A 16,727-nucleotide genomic window follows, 5' to 3' on the forward strand; every position below is an offset into this window, starting at 1 on the left:
TCTGTCATGATAATCTATAAATCGCATTCCCGGGGGCGGGGTTTATGTAAATTTTAGGGTTAGTGATGTCACTAACCCGGGAGGAATGTTGTGTAGTCTCTACCAGCCGTTTGTTGTAGTCCTTAAAAAGCGATTTCTTTAAAAGCAAATATCTCCCTTTGCTTTGAACTTTAAGCATTGTAACTTTGCAGATGTTGTTTATGCTCAAACAGCAACATTACACACTAACTAAAGTTAGAAAAGTGTGTGAACTGTGTGAAATCATAATCAACCACCCCTTTAAATATAAGCCTGGATAGTCTTTGCATAATCAAACCCATCTCCTCCTCACTCACCTCCTCCGTTCTGATGGCAGAGGTACGGGAACCTCCACACGTTTCCCAATCCCACACTGAATCCGAGCTGAGCGAGGAAATATTCCACTTTACTGTCCCAGCCGTCTCGGGCCATTTCCAGCGTGACCTCCTGCTCGACCCCTGAGCCCAGATCAGCCTCGTCCCGCTGGCCGTCTCCAGGTAACGGGGGTTTCTCGGACGTCATCTGAGAGAGAAACAGAAGCTTATTTTCATATTCAAATGAATCACACATAAAGCCACGGCGCTGCTTTGAAGATTGGACGTTGTTATAAAATATGCTGCTATAAAAACCGATCTTATCTTGCCAGTTCAGCCATAAAACTGCTCAATCATGTGCGATGCTTCCTGTCAGACTGCTACTGAAGTTCACTTCCGTCTGAGTGATCAGTCCAAACAAAAGATGGAGTAAAAACTACATGAGAAGAAGTGTTGATGTGAATTGCGATTATTGGACATGGATTTTAAATCGGCGCAAATTGCTTATAATATGCAACGTGAAGCCAAAGCACTCAAGGTTCAATTGATTTTTTCATTTGCATGTTTATATTTGTAGCTACTCAGGTTACTGTATAAAGACCATTATGACATGCAATGAAACAAAAGCTTGGTCTAGATTTATAGCATAACATCTTTCAAAATACAGATTACAACATACTACTGCATACTAATAATCAATGTACTATTACTATCATCAACAAAAATTATAAAAAGATTAGTTATAATAATAATAAAAAAATAATCAAGTGGTTTAGGATCCAAAACAGAACAGTAAGAAATGTAGAATAAATGGACCTAAATGAGATGAGCCCACTTTCAAAGTCAAAAGCAGCCTAAATGCAAAAAATAAAATAAAAAAATAACTCTTCAATGTCAGGAAAACAATTTTTAAAATTCACGGACATTAAGATAACCATGGTGTGGGTGGGCGAGCGCATGCGCAGTTGACAGCAGGAAACATTGCCTAACTGTCGCTTTAAAACCACTACACTACAAACAAGTAATCAATTAAGTATGTGCATAAATAAGCTCTTTAGTGTAATATGAATCAAAAACCAAACGCTGTTTGGAGAGATCTAACACCGCAGAGCCAATAGTTTAACCAGTCAAAGATCAGCTGGTGCATCTCATATGCAACTAAAATGAAATAATTATCAATATATGCGTCCGTATTAGCATGTAAATCAATTAAAATTTGTATTAATGTCCTTCATGAATATATAGTAAATATATGCATTAAATAAATTCTCACCGCTGCTGTTTCGTTCTTTCGGGCTCTCAAACACCCGCGCACGTGCTAATGAGTTATGGCGCGCGCTATTGTCACCGGCACACGCGTGCAGCTCAAATCCTCTTTGAAGAAATCATTTCACAGCTTCCCTAACCGAACCGTACACATTCAAACTACTGGAATAATGATTTGACGTATCGAGGAACAAAGACCGACGCTTATTTTTGCCCGCGTTTTACTCTTCCGTTCCGTAGTGGTTGTCGGTTTACGGAACCTCAAGCAACGCCCATCCTCCGCGCGCGCCCACACATACGTATAAGGCCCCGCCCACTTGACGACGCTCGAGGCTGTGAGCGCGCGTGCTTAAGCCTGAAATATCACCTCTTTAGTTTTTAAACGTAGCAAGTGACAGCATAAAACGTTTTTTGAATGTATAGTTATAAAGTTATAAGTTATAAAAATGTATTATAAAAAGTTATAGTATTAATCGCGAAAGATTACAAAAATACTTTAGTGTTACTTAGTTCTTTTTATTTTGTTAGTTATTTCTACACATTTCTCTATCTATACACATCTTCTATCTAATGCACACAACAAAGTTTCACTTTGTTTTTCCTTGCAACGCATCGAATCAGTTTACCATCAGTCATTATTTCTAGAGTAGGCTAGTAACCATCATCTACATGTAGCTGAATTGTTTATTTTTATATTTTTATTATGGTTTTCCATATTCTGGACCGTTGACATGCGGCTCTGCGTTTCACTGTTTCACTGATGACTGATGCAACAAACCAAGAAAATTACATCGAGATTGAAGGCACCAACACGTGGCGCTGTCAGCTCATGACGCGCTTAACATCTTATTTCACTGTCAAAGTGACCCAACTGACTCAAAACTATTCTCATATAATGCAAAGCCTTGCCAGGGTAAATAATAGCCTTGAGTTATTTCAAATCATTCATAAGACTCATAAGCAACATACAAACTACATAGATATTGTCTGATAATTTTTTACATTTTAAAACTGCGTTTGGCTGCTATGTAAATGTAATACGATTTAATAAGTGAATCACAATAATCAACCATCTTTGTTAACATACCATCCTGTGACTGATAATGTAGCAGATTCCTCTACGAGAACCTCCTCGTTGACCTCTGAAGATCAGACACAAAGCAAAGAAATGATCCAAGACTTTTAAAATTCAGCTGAAATGTCAGGACCCAATGGATAAATAAAGGAATAAAAATGAGTCGGGACTAAACGATCGTTCACATTTTAAAGTACAGTTGCTGTTTCAGCCCAGTGGAGAAAGTTCATTCCTCCTCTGGAGTTTATTTTGCCACGTTGTTGAATCCTTCCACATTCCAGCTGTCAATCTCAAGTAAGAACCGCCCAACACCAGACCAAAACACAGCCAGGCCCCGCCCACAATTGTGTGCTTCGGGACTCATGCACGGAAAAAGCATGGGAAACAAACTGCACAGAGGTGGCCAGATATGACCTAACAGACTAAAATTTCATTGACTATTTCAACTAAAGGGGTTATAGTAAAACGCAGTGTTAGGGAAAGTTACTTTAAAAAGTAATGCATTACCATTTTGCGTCACTGCCTAAAAAGGTAACATTGAGTTAGCCTACTTAGTATGGAAAGTAATGCATTTGCTATATTACTTTTCCTCCTGGGCTTGGCTTGCTTGTTTGTTTTTAATAACCAAAAAAAGTTATATTTTTGGCAAATGTAAAGGCCCTTTCACACCAAAAGTGAAATGAATAAGAATCAGGCTGACGGAAATGCAAATTCACGTCTGTACAGTAGACTTTCAGAAAGTTCAACACTTACTTCAGACAGCAAATGTGATGTTCATCTAAAGTCATTTTTGCTTATTCGTATGGGTGAATTGGATCATCGAAGGTCAGCAGCAAATACATTGCTTAATAAAGTGAGATTAAATACATAAAGTATATTTGTGTATTACATAATGTAAACATATTTAATTATTGCAGGTTTGCCCAATAAGCTATTCCGAGTTTGCATTTAACTTTTTATTCATTTTGAGGAATACTGAATCTGTTTTTGTGCAAGTGAGATGAGTTAATGCATGACTACAATAACTGTAATGTTGATACACGATTTCCCTCAACATGCAGACCAATCAGAGTAACTTGCATTACTTATTTGAAAAAGTGGCTGTAGATTTAAAAGGAATGTGTTACTTTACTAGTTGCTTGAAAAAAGTAATCTGATTACGTAACTCACGTTACTTGTAATGCATTACCCCAAACACTGGTAAAATGAGAATAAATGAGCCAATAATAATGAATATAAGTTTAGAAATAAAGACGGGCCAGTCAGATCACTTACCTAAGACATTTTTTCCATCTCAGATAACATTCATCTCTTCCGCGATATCTGTGAGAGGAATGTCCTGGTGGTTAACACACTATCAAAATACATCTAGTTTTGAGAATACTTGACAGAAGACAACCGTGGGAATCAGCAGCAGGTGAGTGTATAAGAGCATTTTCCTGTATTATATTTGTTTAAAGGATATTACATATGGATGAAATGATCAGACATGATTTGTTTGTGAAATTCTTCAATGGAAACATTCATGTCTTCTGCCTGTTGGGAGCTGTTCATTTAAAAATGAAAATTCTGTCATCATTTACTCATACATGCCTTCATACTTTCTTCCTCCTATGAATGTAAAAGGATATGCTGTGAAAAATGTTCATGCTGCATATGTACTCACTTAAAGTTACTGATTTAGTGTTTATGCATTTAGTTTGAATATGAACATTTTTAGCAAATATGATCTTCAATTCGGGTCCTTTAATCACATAAAGCTTCCACTGGAATATTGCACATTGATTTTAAGGTGCTTTTTGTAAAAAATATTTTTTTTTTAAAACTGTGGATGAACTTCCAATTTTATTATGTCCCCAATATCTCCTTTTGTGTTCCATGGACGTCATACAGGTTTGGAATAACATTACTTGCCTGAACTGTTCCTTAAATGAGTCAGAGTTTCTGTTTATTTAAATTTTTTTAATCTGTCTCAATACTTAAAGAGATGCTCATTGTATTACATTAATTCCTCATAATAAAGCATCTGAGATACGCTCTCTGTGCATCAATGTGAAAGTGAAGGTCAGTGCTCACAGACAGGTCGAACAGGAGGAGAAAGACAGGGAAGGTGTAAAAATGACATTCTGAAGCTATTATTGAAACGTCATCAGTCACATGCATTTGAACACCAGCGTCACATATGAATGTTAAATCTGTGATCTGTTTGAGTCTCCACAGGTGTGTGACAGTCGCTGGTCCTGATGGGGGAGCAATACCTGCTTACTGTGAGTGTCATCAAGGGTTGAGTAGTGTTTCCCTATAGAGGTTAGGATGGTTTCGTCCTGTCTGGCGTGAGTCCTTCATGCAAAAATTGCCAGTCCAAGAATTTGAGGAACCGTTCATGTCTTACTTTAATACTTAACATTAATGGTTTGTTCAAATCACTATTTTAAAGTGTGTGAGCAACAGCAATAGTAACTTAAACCCTCTTACCACTATTTCACTTATCCAGATTGATATGACATTGATGAAACGAGGTGAACAGATCAGCGAGTTATTATGCTGGCTAAAGACATGTGAGATAAATCAATACAAATATGCACTACCTAATAGGAATGAACAAGTCAATGCAAGACTTTTTCAATGGTTGTTCAAACTTCTTGATAAAGAGGAGTCTTGAGTCACACCTATAATTCGAGAGGTTGTTTTTACATGCATTTGAAGTGGATTCTTTCATATGGGTGTACAGACAGTACAAGTCCTTAAAGTGTAAGGGAAACAGGGTGTGTATAGTAGGTATATAAAGGCAGCATGAAATCAGAATTGACTCTTTTTGTGCAAACACAGCCACTTTCACTTCATTTCAACATTTTCCCATTGAATATCCAGTTTTGGTCAGAAATGCATCATATTACGGAAATAAAATGCAGTTTCATGTTGACTTGAATGTGTTATTTATGTGCATAATGGAATGCTGAGAGTTCCAGAAAGGGCAGTTATCAGTTAAAGCTAATTATCTATAATTAATGTGATTAAACAACTAGGAAAGTTGTAGAAAAGGCAGTTAAAGAGGTGATTCATGCGTGCTGATGATAACTGTGTGTGCGTTGCCATGTTTTATGTTGATCTTTTTTACAGCCTGATATCAGCGATGCTAATTTTTTGTTCTTCCTCTATTTTGAACCCAGCGGCTGGTGAGTTTTTCTCTGGGAGATGAGGGTGTGGACACTGTTGAAGAGGCTCTTTCACAGATTGCACTTCTTGTTGATTATTATCGGCTGTCCAGTGCCGAGGTGATGCTAGACGTCCAGACCAACAAAGTCATCCTGAGAGACACACACAACCAGGTAAGAATGCAACACGGAACAGAGCAACTGAAGGCAAAGAACGCAAAAGAAAAAATGGTCCAAAAGTCTTTAGGGCTTTAGATGTGCATGCATTTATCATATGCAACAGATAATATGGATTAACTTGAAAGGAATGCGATGCAAGTCTCTTTGGGTAAAAGTATCTGCCAAATGCATAAATGTAAAATGTTCTTGCAAATCCACTCAAAAACACCAGCTGATTAAAAGACTGAGATTTCAAAAATGAGACGCACATATGATCTAATGCGACAAAATTGAGTGTCGCTCAATAGCCTAATGATCATTGAATATTTGTGAAGCATTGCACATTGTTCAACTAATGATGAATGTGTTGATTGTTCCATGACTGACCATTGATGAGGAACTGGAGGAGTTTGCCATGTGGTCTCTTCTCCGCTGCGACTGCGTAAATTCCCCATCTCTCCGTGATCCAGCTCTTCTCCTGCTGGTGTGTCAGAGCTGCGCCCAGAAGAGGCCGAGTGTGTATTTCTTCAGCTGTGCGTCTGTCAAAGTGAGACATGTTTCAATCCAGCAGCCAATCCTTGATTCAGGTGATACTGCTGTGTTTCTCCAAGCAGAGCTCCACCTCTAAGATGACATCACTGTCTACCTGTTTGCACATTTCAGGCGGAGCACATAAGAGATTACATCAAACGAGTTGTGTCGCATTATTCAATAAGAGCAAACAGGTACGGATCTTTACAGTCGGGTGATGTTGTCATTTCCACTGTGCTCACGACCAAGACCGAGAGAGAGACAAGAACCTGTTATCGGGCAGATAAACCGGTTTAACCAGTTTCTTCATAGCTTACGAAGGTGTGACTGAGAGTACAGGGAGGGAGGCGGAGAGACAGGGTTTCCAAGGGAAATAAAGATTCATTCGACCTCGGCTGTTCTTTAGGACTAAACACTTACTAACAGGACTGCAGTCAGGTACAGTGTGTTATCTTTATCTGCTCTACGTGCGCTTATCAGTTTCAGTGAATGAGATCGAATCTGTGTGTGTGTGTGTGTGTGTGTGCGTTTCACAGCGAGAGACGTGTTGAACTAACCTCAAGGCATCTCAATGTCAAACTGAATGCCAAACATATTTTCCGGTATTATTTATGAATGAGTGTGTGTTGGTTAACCTAGACTTTGTGCACAGAATTGTCACTATAAGTGAGCGAAATCTGATTTAAAAAAAATCTGACATTTTGTGGATGTCTTTTATTTTAAAAATGCAAAAGGTTTTCTTTTAGGGTTTGGGTTACTGTGTAATCAATATAATTATCCTCATATAAAAACAATTGAAGACTATGGTACGTCATCATTTAATGTACAGCACTTTACTCTGCTTTGTAGTTTTTTTAAATACATTTGACTAACTCATTTTCATAGCTTAGTAAATTAACAATTCAAAATAGTGTTTAATTAAGTATTTATTTAAAAGATAATGTCTTATTTAGAAGATAAAAAGCTTTTTACCATGTGTGTGTTTATATGGGCGTATTGTTGTTGACTCATTATCATTGTGTGTCGGCAATTAAACCACATTTTGATTAAAGCACATGACGCACATCAATAGCGACTGAAATACTGTACTTTTTCCGCTAGATTACAACACACACTGTCCTTCTGGATAAAGGGTGTGTTGTCATGTGAATGTGTTTGTTTCAGGTTCTCTCAGTCCCTTATGGATATCCAGGGAATTCCGAGCCCTCCGTACACACAAGCCCCAAACCCACCCTCATCCAATCCCCCCCCACCCTACCCGGGCATCAGAGGTGTGTGTGTGTGAACTGAATCAATACTATCTATACTTTTTATTATGAACAGACACAGATTAACACACTCTCATTTCTAGCTAACGGACTAGAAAACGGTCAACCTGATAAGTCATTCCTGAAGGCTCAGATGGAAGTGGTGAGTACATATAAACAAATACACACACACACACACACACACACAACCGGTGAAATGTTCGGATAAGAAACAACTTCAGGGAAGTCTCTTATGCTCATCAAGGCTGCATTTATTTGATCAAAAATACAGTTACAAATTTGAAAAATGTGATTTATTTATCATAATGTGGTTTATTTCCTGTGATCAAAGCTGAATTTTCAGCATCATTACTCCAAACAAATTTTTCTTTTGTCAAATCAACTTAGATAATTAATGTTGTTCAGATAACGTAGGCTAATATTTTGAGATTCTGTTGATTAAACCAATCTCCTTCTTTGTATTAACTCAAATTTTTAATTTCAATGAACTCAAAATTTTAAGGCAACCAGGTAACTTACTTTTTTAAGTTAAACTAACAGTTATTTTTTACAGTGCAGTCTTCAGTGTCACATGATCCTTCAGAAATCATTCTAATATGCTGATTTGCTGCTTTTAAACATTTATAATTATTATTATCAATGTGCTGCTTAATATTTTTCTGGAAACCGTGATGCATTTGTCCCCAAAGTATGACTGAATTAGCATGTATTGTTCAGTTAGTTTAGAAGACCTCGAATGCTCTAGTCGACCTTCAGTTTGACCATTAGCATGAACAACAACGTCACACTGATATCACTGTTTACATTAACAACAGTTACAAAGTTACAACCACCAAATTAAAGAACTCTGCATGTCTTTTTATTATGAAAATAAATGTCCGCCTCTCTCTCTCTATTTCTAGGATGTGCTTAATCATTGTTTTGATGACATCGAACTGTTCATCGGAAAGCTGCAGCAGTCAGCAGAGGCTCAGATTATCCTCGACCAGAGAAGCAAAAAGAAGAAGAAAAGTCAGAAGAAAAGTGCAGACGGTATGAGTCTATAAGGAGAAATTAAACCTGAATGCGTATCAAAAGAAAGCAAAAAATAATGTGAATTTCTTAAAGTGATCCCCAAAACACAAGTGAACTGAACCGTCTGTAAAGGGCCTACTGTAGTGCGCTCTTATCAGTAGATGTGGGCTTGTTATCAGTTCCTGATGGGAAAGCGTTGTGTTAAGGGCCGTCAGCAGGATACACTCTTCATATTCTCAATCAGAACAATATACCTGCATCATCTTAAACAAATATGCATTTGTTCCAGGAACATACTTGGAAATCTTCTCTTACACGTCTCCTTTTATTTTGTTAATAGCGCACATGATCCGTGTTTTAGAGAGTTTGTTGTGCGTTTCTGTTTTATAGAGGATCTTCTCATGGCTAAAGCCAGACCGCCTTCTGAGAAAGAGTTCGCTGACGCTTTTCAGAAATTCAAATACATCTTCAGCCTGTTGGTGAGTCATGAGTTTTAATGTCAATATAAAATAACAAGTTCAGAACATCTTTTGCCGTGTAAATTGAATTATTTATTTATTTAATTTTTATTATTTCATTATTCATAATAATAGTAATAATAATTTATAATTTAATATATTAAAAAATATTATATTAAGCATGTTTAATTGTTTAAATCTTTAAAATTATTATTATTATTATTTTTTTAATTATTATTATTATTGATTATCTAAAAAAGCCTTAAATAAAATTGAAAATTATATATATATATATAGTAGAGAGAGAGAATTTTACATATACATAAAATTATATATATATATTATAGTTATTATTTTTACTTTATATTTAATATTTACATTATTAAAATGATTAATGTAGTAATTAACAACATTATTTTATACAGTTATTTATTGCTATTTGAAGAGCTCAATTGTTGGGAAACTGCCGGATACTCTGTCTCATATCTCATATCTCATATCTCTCTGTCAGGTTTCAATAAGCGCACTGTTTGTTTTACAGGCACGGTTAAAATCCGTCATCACCAATCCGACGTCCGAGGAGCTCGTGCATCACGTCTTCAAACCGCTCGACATGGTGAGTAACGCAGGCTGACTGTGTCTTGAGCAAACGGCAGAGCTTTTAAGGCCTTTGTTGCACTGTATTGTTTCAGGTGTTTCATCAAAAGGGTTTGTACGCTATTGTGCGGAGAGTAAAGTGCACTCAAATGGAGTAATGCACCTTGATTTGTGTGTTTGCAGATCGTGAGGGCAACAGGAGGTCCTGGTTTTGCTGCGTCCGTGTCCAGCCCAGCGATGACGCACGGAGCCGTGGCTCTGCTACAGAACAGCCTGACGGCACAGGAGAATGCATTATGGGTCTCTTTAGGGCCTAACTGGACACACCAAAAGTACATGATGCAGAATTGAACAAAAATTGGAGATCTGTCCCTTTAATATGTGCACATGCTGATGTCTGGTTGACTTCATGTAGGTCTGCTCTGCGGAGTCCCGTGGCGCCGTACACACTCGTGTTTCAGGACGGCTGGAAGCCTCCGGGGTCAGACGCCGCTGGCTGGGTCGATCCTGTGGAGTCAGAACACAAACAGGACGCAGAGCTCTCAAAACTAGAGGTAATGTTTTATTCACGTCCGATATGTATTATTGTGTCCAATAACGTACAAGAGTTTGGGGTCGGTTAGATTTCTTTAAACGTTTTTGAAAGAAGTCTCTCCAAGGCTGCATTTATCTGATCAAAAATACAGTAGAAATGTGAAATATTATTCAAATTTAAAATAACTGTTTTCTATTTGAATATATTTTAAAATGTATTTTATTCCTGTGATCAAAGCTGAATTTTCATCATCATTACTCCAGTCTTCAGTGTCACATGATCCTTCACAAATCATTCTAATATGCTGATTTGATGCTCAAGAAACATTTATGATTATTATCAATGTTGAAAACCGCCTAATATTTTTGTGGAAACCGTGGTAAATATTTTTTGCAGGATTCTTTGATAGGAAGTTCAAGTTATTTAAATTAAATCTTTTGTAACATTATATGTGTCTTTACTGTCACTTTTGATCAATTTCATTTAATGCATCCTTCCTGAATAAAATATTTAAATTCTTTAAAAAAAAATCATATTAACCCCAAACTTTTGATGTGTAATATATTCTTTGATTACAGTCTCTTTAAATTAAAATTGTATAACTTTTTCTGAGCCGATTTATTTATTTATAATACATTTTTGCTAACCAAACAGTCAGATGGTGAGGTAGAATTTAAAAACATAATTAGCCATGAAGAAAAACAAACAAATAAAAAAAAAAAAATGTGATTTCCTTGTCCATTATTGGGAGTTTATGTTATTTTGCTTACATGCTGCATTGTGTCTGTCACACCCAGCTGACACCGACTCACGATTCGGACCGTCACACTGCTCCTGTTCAGACTACAGAAGAACTGTAAGTTTCATTCACATCTGAAGAATCATCCAACAAACAAACACACAGACATATACATTATTAATACTTACATCATTAGTGTACAGAATGTGACCAATCAGGGATCAGCTTCACCTTTCAGCTGATCATCAGAAACCGTAGCTCTGTAGACAGGCAATCACATTAGACAAAGATCAATTTCGGACCAATGTGAGGATCAATATAGGCCAGGGTTTGTTCACACAAATAACAAAAGACTAACAAACAAAAGTTCACTTGTGGTGTCGACTCTCAGGAGTTTCACTTCAGTGTAAATGAAGTACAATGGCTTCAGTGTGAAACAAACCTTCATTCAGTCATTGTCTATTGTCTCTGCTCTTAATGACTCAGAGTTTCTGTCCTTTTTTATCTCAGCAATCAAACGTGCTTATTTTTGTAACTGCATTTTAAAAATTGTATTTCGTACAGTTTTAATGTATATTTAGTGTAAACATCTCTGTCTCTCTTCCTCAGTGATGACGGTGTGAAAGAGCGCTTGTATCGATGCAGTTATGATTTTGTTGCACGGAACAACAGTGAGCTGTCCGTACTTCAAGGAGAGACGCTAGAGGTCATCAGTGATGTCTGTTGTTTTGATATAAAGCTAATTATAATACCATATAGTACATACTAACCCAATCCCTATCCTAAAGAAAACATATTGCTTTTTTTTTATAGTTTTCTTATTATTATTTGAGACATCTGGAGATTTTTATTTTATATATACAGTACGTTTATTTATTTTATTCTAAATATACATTTATTTCATGTATGACTTGCCAAATAAAGACATCCTCATATATATATATATATATATATATATATATATATATATATATATAAATATATAATGTATTCATGGAGATTTCTGGGGATTTATTCATGTACATTTATATATAAATATATATAATTTATTTCATGCATGACTTGCCAAATAAAGACATCCTCATATATAATTTGATATATTAATAATAATAATATATTTGATATATTCTTTATTTATTTATGGAGACATCTGGGATTTTTATACATTTATTCATGTAGATTTATTATTTTTATTTCATTATAAATGTATATTTTATTTAATGCATGACTTTGTATTTCAAGCATAAATCCCCATTATACATACATATACATACATACAACACATTTAAGTATTATAATAATACAAATAATCCCTTATTTTCCTGTTTTTCTCTGTCATACAGGTGATTGAGTCATCCAAGCGATGGTGGAAGTGTCGTAATAAGTTTAATGAAGTGGGATTCGTGCCGTTTAACATCCTGGAGCCGGTCACACACATGGACAACCCTATGCTGCATAAAACCCCAAAGGTACAAACTCACATCGGTCACTTCGACACATCTCTCTTCTTCTCCTCCTCCTCGTTCTGACATTCACGTCTCTGTTTCAGCCTCCTGCGGCTCCACCGATATCCAACGCCCTTCCCAGCCCGTCCGCCATGACCTCTGACCCCAGACCCCCTCGGCCTCGCAGCATGATTCACGGATCACTGCCTGAGGACACAGAGAAAGGTATGAACACACTATAACAGGAGACCTCAGGCTGAGCAACCTGAACTTCTCACATCAGATCTCTTTAATATCTCCAGTTTCTTCTAGACAGCATTGAGAAAGTCTCCTGCTTCTCAAACCAGTGTTATTATTAACTAAAACTGTTCCAAGTCGAAAGAACAGCTGAGATCAAATTAAATAGACAGATTAAATTAAGTTAAAGGTTTTAAATTAAAAATTAAAAATTAAAAACAGAAATATTAAGTACTAAAATGACTAAAACTGAAATAAAAATAAATGAAAGCTAAATAGATTTTTTAAAATAAATATTACAATAGCACATACAATTATTAAAACAAACTAAATTTAAAATGAGAGTATTAAATGTGTTATTTTAGCAACACTGATATAGTATTATAGTTTCTGTTAATATTTTGAATTAGAATTTATTTTCATATTTTAATTTTAAAGTTTTAGTAAGTTTGTTGTATGTTCTTGTCATTTATTTAATTATTTATTTAAAATCTCTATATAGCTATAATTAAGATTTAGTTTTAGTTAATTTAGTACTTCAACTTAAAAAAAAGAAAGAAATGTTACCTTGGCTGATAGCTGATTATTTTATTTGATTTATTTCACGTGATACAATGTTTTTTATGGTTTGAGTTAACAATAATAACGCTGCTAAGAAATATTAATTCCAAAATATTATTCTAAATATTAATAAATGCTCTAACAGTATATGATGCTCACGGTGTTCTCGTGCTCATATTGATCAGCGATGCAGGTGAATGATGAGTTACTGCAACGCTTGACCAGCGGGAAGAATCTGTCTCCTCGACTGACGATTCATCGTTCGACGGACACGTCTGCGCCGCTGGATTACAGCTCCCCGCCGGCAGAGGTGGAAAACTGGCTGCAGAAGAAAGGCTTCAGTGAACCGTGAGTCAGGAATCAGTCAACTATTAACAATAACAATCAGCCTGTAACACCTGGAAAAAACAGACCCCACGTTCATTTAGTATGATTTTATATTAAAACTATAGTATTTTGCCTATGCATTTATGTTGCATTAGTATTTGGTTATTTGTGTGAACAACAAACCCTATATTTGTCCGAAATTTATATCTGTGCAACGTCCTGACTGGTAAAATGTGATTGACTGTCTATAGAGCAACAAAAAAGTTAAGCTGATCCCTGATTGGTCACATTCTATAGACTCATAAGTATTAATGCATTTGTCTATATTTGGGATTTTTGTAAGAGATCTATCTCCTCTATTCTAGTTCAGGGGTTCTCAACTGTACACTTTCCTGCAGAGTTTAGCTCCAACCCTGATCGAACACACCTGAACAAGATAATCAAGGTTTTCAGGATTATTAGATAGTTACAATCAGGTTGAGTTTGATCAAGGTTGAAGCTAAACTCTGCATGAAAGCGTTTACTTTACTAGTTTAATCCATATTTATGTCATCAGAGCAGCTTTTAGTCTCTGTTTTGAGGTGTTCTATATAATTGTCCAGATATACAGCAGAGTTTAGTCACTGAAGGGCTGTTGTTGGTGTGTGTGTGCAGGACTGTGCAGTGTCTGCGGGTTCTGAATGGAGCTCAGCTGTTCTCTCTGAATAAAGAAGAGCTGCGTGCTGTTATTCCTGAGGAGGGCGCTAGAGTCTACAGTCAGCTGACCGTACAGAGAGCCCAGATAGAGGTACATCAAACACACGCATTTACTTCATATAGGTATCATACGCTTCTGTTGTTTTATATGAAGCTACATATAAAAAAAAAATACTACTTCTGATTATAAAACGTATAGTTCCGGTCCTTGATTCTGATTGGTTGAGCCGCGTTCGAAGCCGTTGTAAATTACTCAACAAACAAACACCTGTGACCGGCGCATTTACATTAGTATTACTGCGCAACTGCCGTTTGTGATTCTTTGTTGCTGCATGTGTTGCTTGGCAACCTCTTTGGAACTACATTGCTTGGCGGAGGAATAAATGTGTAGGCTAATAATAACGTTATGTTTTTTTATTGCTGGTGTTTATTTTATGAATGAAATAAATATTAGAATGAATATTTTTATGAAGTAACCGTTTTATAAAAGCAATAAGCCCCTTAAAGCCGTGTTTTACAGTGAATTTAGAACAGCTAAGGGGCGTTGTTAGGCACGACGCGGAGCGGAGCTTTTATAAAACGGTTACTCCATAAAAATATTCATTCTAATATTTATTTCATTCATAAAATAAACATGTTTATTTTAAATATAAACATGTTCTGTTTAAGCATGTTCTGTTAACTCTTCTAAATTCACTGTAAATCACGGCTTTGCGGGACTTAATTTAGTATGCTTTTAAATAACAACATTCTAAATTTAAATTCAAATGTTATAAAAGGTCTCAAAACAAAATCCACTGACTCCTGATGTAAAGCATCACTTTGGTCTATTACAATGAAAAGAATTGGTACTGAATTAAAGCCTTTAAATTCAAAGTGAAAACATATAGGCACTATAGGCCTACCAATACGTTGTAATTGATATTCATCAATGCAATTTTTGAAAATCTGTTTGGTGCCTCTCCTTTTGCAGAAATCACACACCATAGTATTAATATTTATTTAATCTTCTGTATATTGCAGTCAAGATCATTAAAAAAAAAAAAAAAAAAATAGTTGCCACTGTATGTACTGCACAGTGTGAAGTATTGGCTCACTAGGCAAAGACTTGAACAAAAGAAAAAGAAAAATGCATTAACCACTTGCTTAAACATGGTTCATTACAGATGTGTTAGTCTAGTGGTTTTCATTCAGCATGCATGAGGACCCAGATAAATATCCTAACTTAATATGCAATAATGAACCTGATTAAGAAGCATTAAACACACCATGTGTCTCTCTCAGGACGCTCACAGAGCCACAGAACTGGAGACGGTGATGGAGAAGCAGAAGATGAAGGTGGATTTGAAACTGGAGAGTGGAACTTTATGAAGATCCATTGATTGCGCACGTAGAATAGTGTTCAAATACACACTCTCTGTCTGTATGATGTATACGTATGAGCCTACTTGCACAAGATCATTTACGTTATTGTAACCTGCTTTGTGGCTTGCTTTATTTTCCTGTTTAGCTTTACAGCATTAAATGAGAATTGAAAATCTCCACAATGATGTCTAACATTTAAATTGTCAGTGTAATATGGGTTAATAATATATTCTCAATAAATACATTTAAAGCACAAACTATCAAATCCTCTTTCTCCTCAAGAGGGCGGCAGACACCAGTCTATGCTAAACTAACTTGTCCACAGTGAAACAGTGGATATATTGATCAACTCTTCTAGGACTTCAACCTGCACCCTTTGGGTTACCAGAACTAAAATACACTAATAGAAACGTAATAAAACAAAAAGAGTTCAGAAGTAATCAATGTACTAAAGGTCCATCAATCTTAATATGCACTTTAACAAGAGCAGCAACAGTGATGCTTAACTAATAAAAAAACACTAATTGTGAAATTAATACCTCCGAATCTAACTAGTTTATATGAGCACATTTAGAAATAATTCAAAGTTTTGGTGTTACTTTTGTTGTTCTGGAACTTCAACCAAAAATCTTTGCCAAAGCAAATGCAAGTATTGCTCCATTGCTTAGTCAGTTATACTACACATACATTCATCTTGTTTAGTTGCAATAACTTTAAGAACGAAAATACTCGAGTGGAATAATTATAAATCTCTAATATAAATGCAATCTTCAACCAAATAAGTTCACATTAACTAGTAGCCTATCTGCTGTTGTAACCACTAAAAAGTATAATAGAATCCCAACTTACTCTTTTATAAGGATATATACAATCTTGCCTATTTCCCACATTGAACACACACAAAGATTTTATATTCTCTCTCTCTCTCTCTCTCTCTCTCTCTCTCTCTCTCTCTCTCTCTCTCTCT

At 35.9% G+C, this 16,727-nt stretch overlaps 2 protein-coding genes across 7 annotated transcripts in view; one reads left to right on the forward strand and one right to left on the reverse strand.

Annotated features, from left to right (window-relative positions):
* The window catches only part of slc6a16b (solute carrier family 6 member 16b), a 15,284-nt gene extending 12,341 nt beyond the window's left edge, over positions 1–2,943 (reverse strand). For 2 of the 4 annotated variants that reach the window (XM_084103147.1, XM_084103145.1), the window contains exons 1-2: positions 2,686–2,943; positions 336–540 (exon numbers count right to left, since the gene is read on the reverse strand). In XM_084103147.1, the coding sequence (XP_083959273.1) occupies positions 336–540; positions 2,686–2,688 (208 nt within the window). In that variant the 5' untranslated portion in view covers positions 2,689–2,943. Of the gene's footprint in view, positions 1–335; positions 541–1,605; positions 1,873–2,685 lie in introns of those variants that run through there. The other 2 variants (XM_084103148.1, XM_084103146.1) reach the window with 2 other exon arrangements.
* A 1,112-nt stretch (positions 2,944–4,055) lies between these two features.
* Positions 4,056–16,014, forward strand: eps8l1b (EPS8 signaling adaptor L1b). Of its 3 annotated transcripts, XM_084102503.1 has the most exons (19): positions 4,056–4,090; positions 4,885–4,940; positions 5,844–6,002; positions 6,385–6,534; positions 6,651–6,712; positions 7,683–7,789; positions 7,870–7,928; positions 8,689–8,818; positions 9,191–9,279; positions 9,800–9,874; positions 10,039–10,187; positions 10,271–10,409; positions 11,188–11,246; positions 11,739–11,835; positions 12,473–12,598; positions 12,679–12,799; positions 13,558–13,720; positions 14,354–14,486; positions 15,680–16,014. In XM_084102503.1, the coding sequence occupies exons 2-19, from the start codon at positions 4,917–4,919 to the stop codon at positions 15,764–15,766; spliced, it is 1,929 nt and encodes a 642-aa protein (XP_083958629.1). In that variant the 5' UTR covers positions 4,056–4,090; positions 4,885–4,916; the 3' UTR covers positions 15,767–16,014. The 3 variants fall into 3 exon arrangements, with proteins under 3 accessions (XP_083958629.1, XP_083958628.1, XP_083958627.1); XM_084102502.1 differs by lacking the exons at positions 4,056–4,090; positions 4,885–4,940; positions 5,844–6,002; positions 6,385–6,534 and having other exon boundaries at positions 6,642–6,956; XM_084102501.1 differs by lacking the exons at positions 4,056–4,090; positions 4,885–4,940; positions 5,844–6,002; positions 6,385–6,534 and having other exon boundaries at positions 6,689–6,956; positions 11,739–11,847.
* Positions 16,015–16,727: the final 713 nt, after the last annotated feature.

Source organism: Abramis brama (assembly GCF_963993115.1).
Source record: "Abramis brama genome assembly, chromosome: 24".
NCBI classification, from domain to species: Eukaryota; Metazoa; Chordata; class Actinopteri; order Cypriniformes; family Leuciscidae; genus Abramis; species Abramis brama.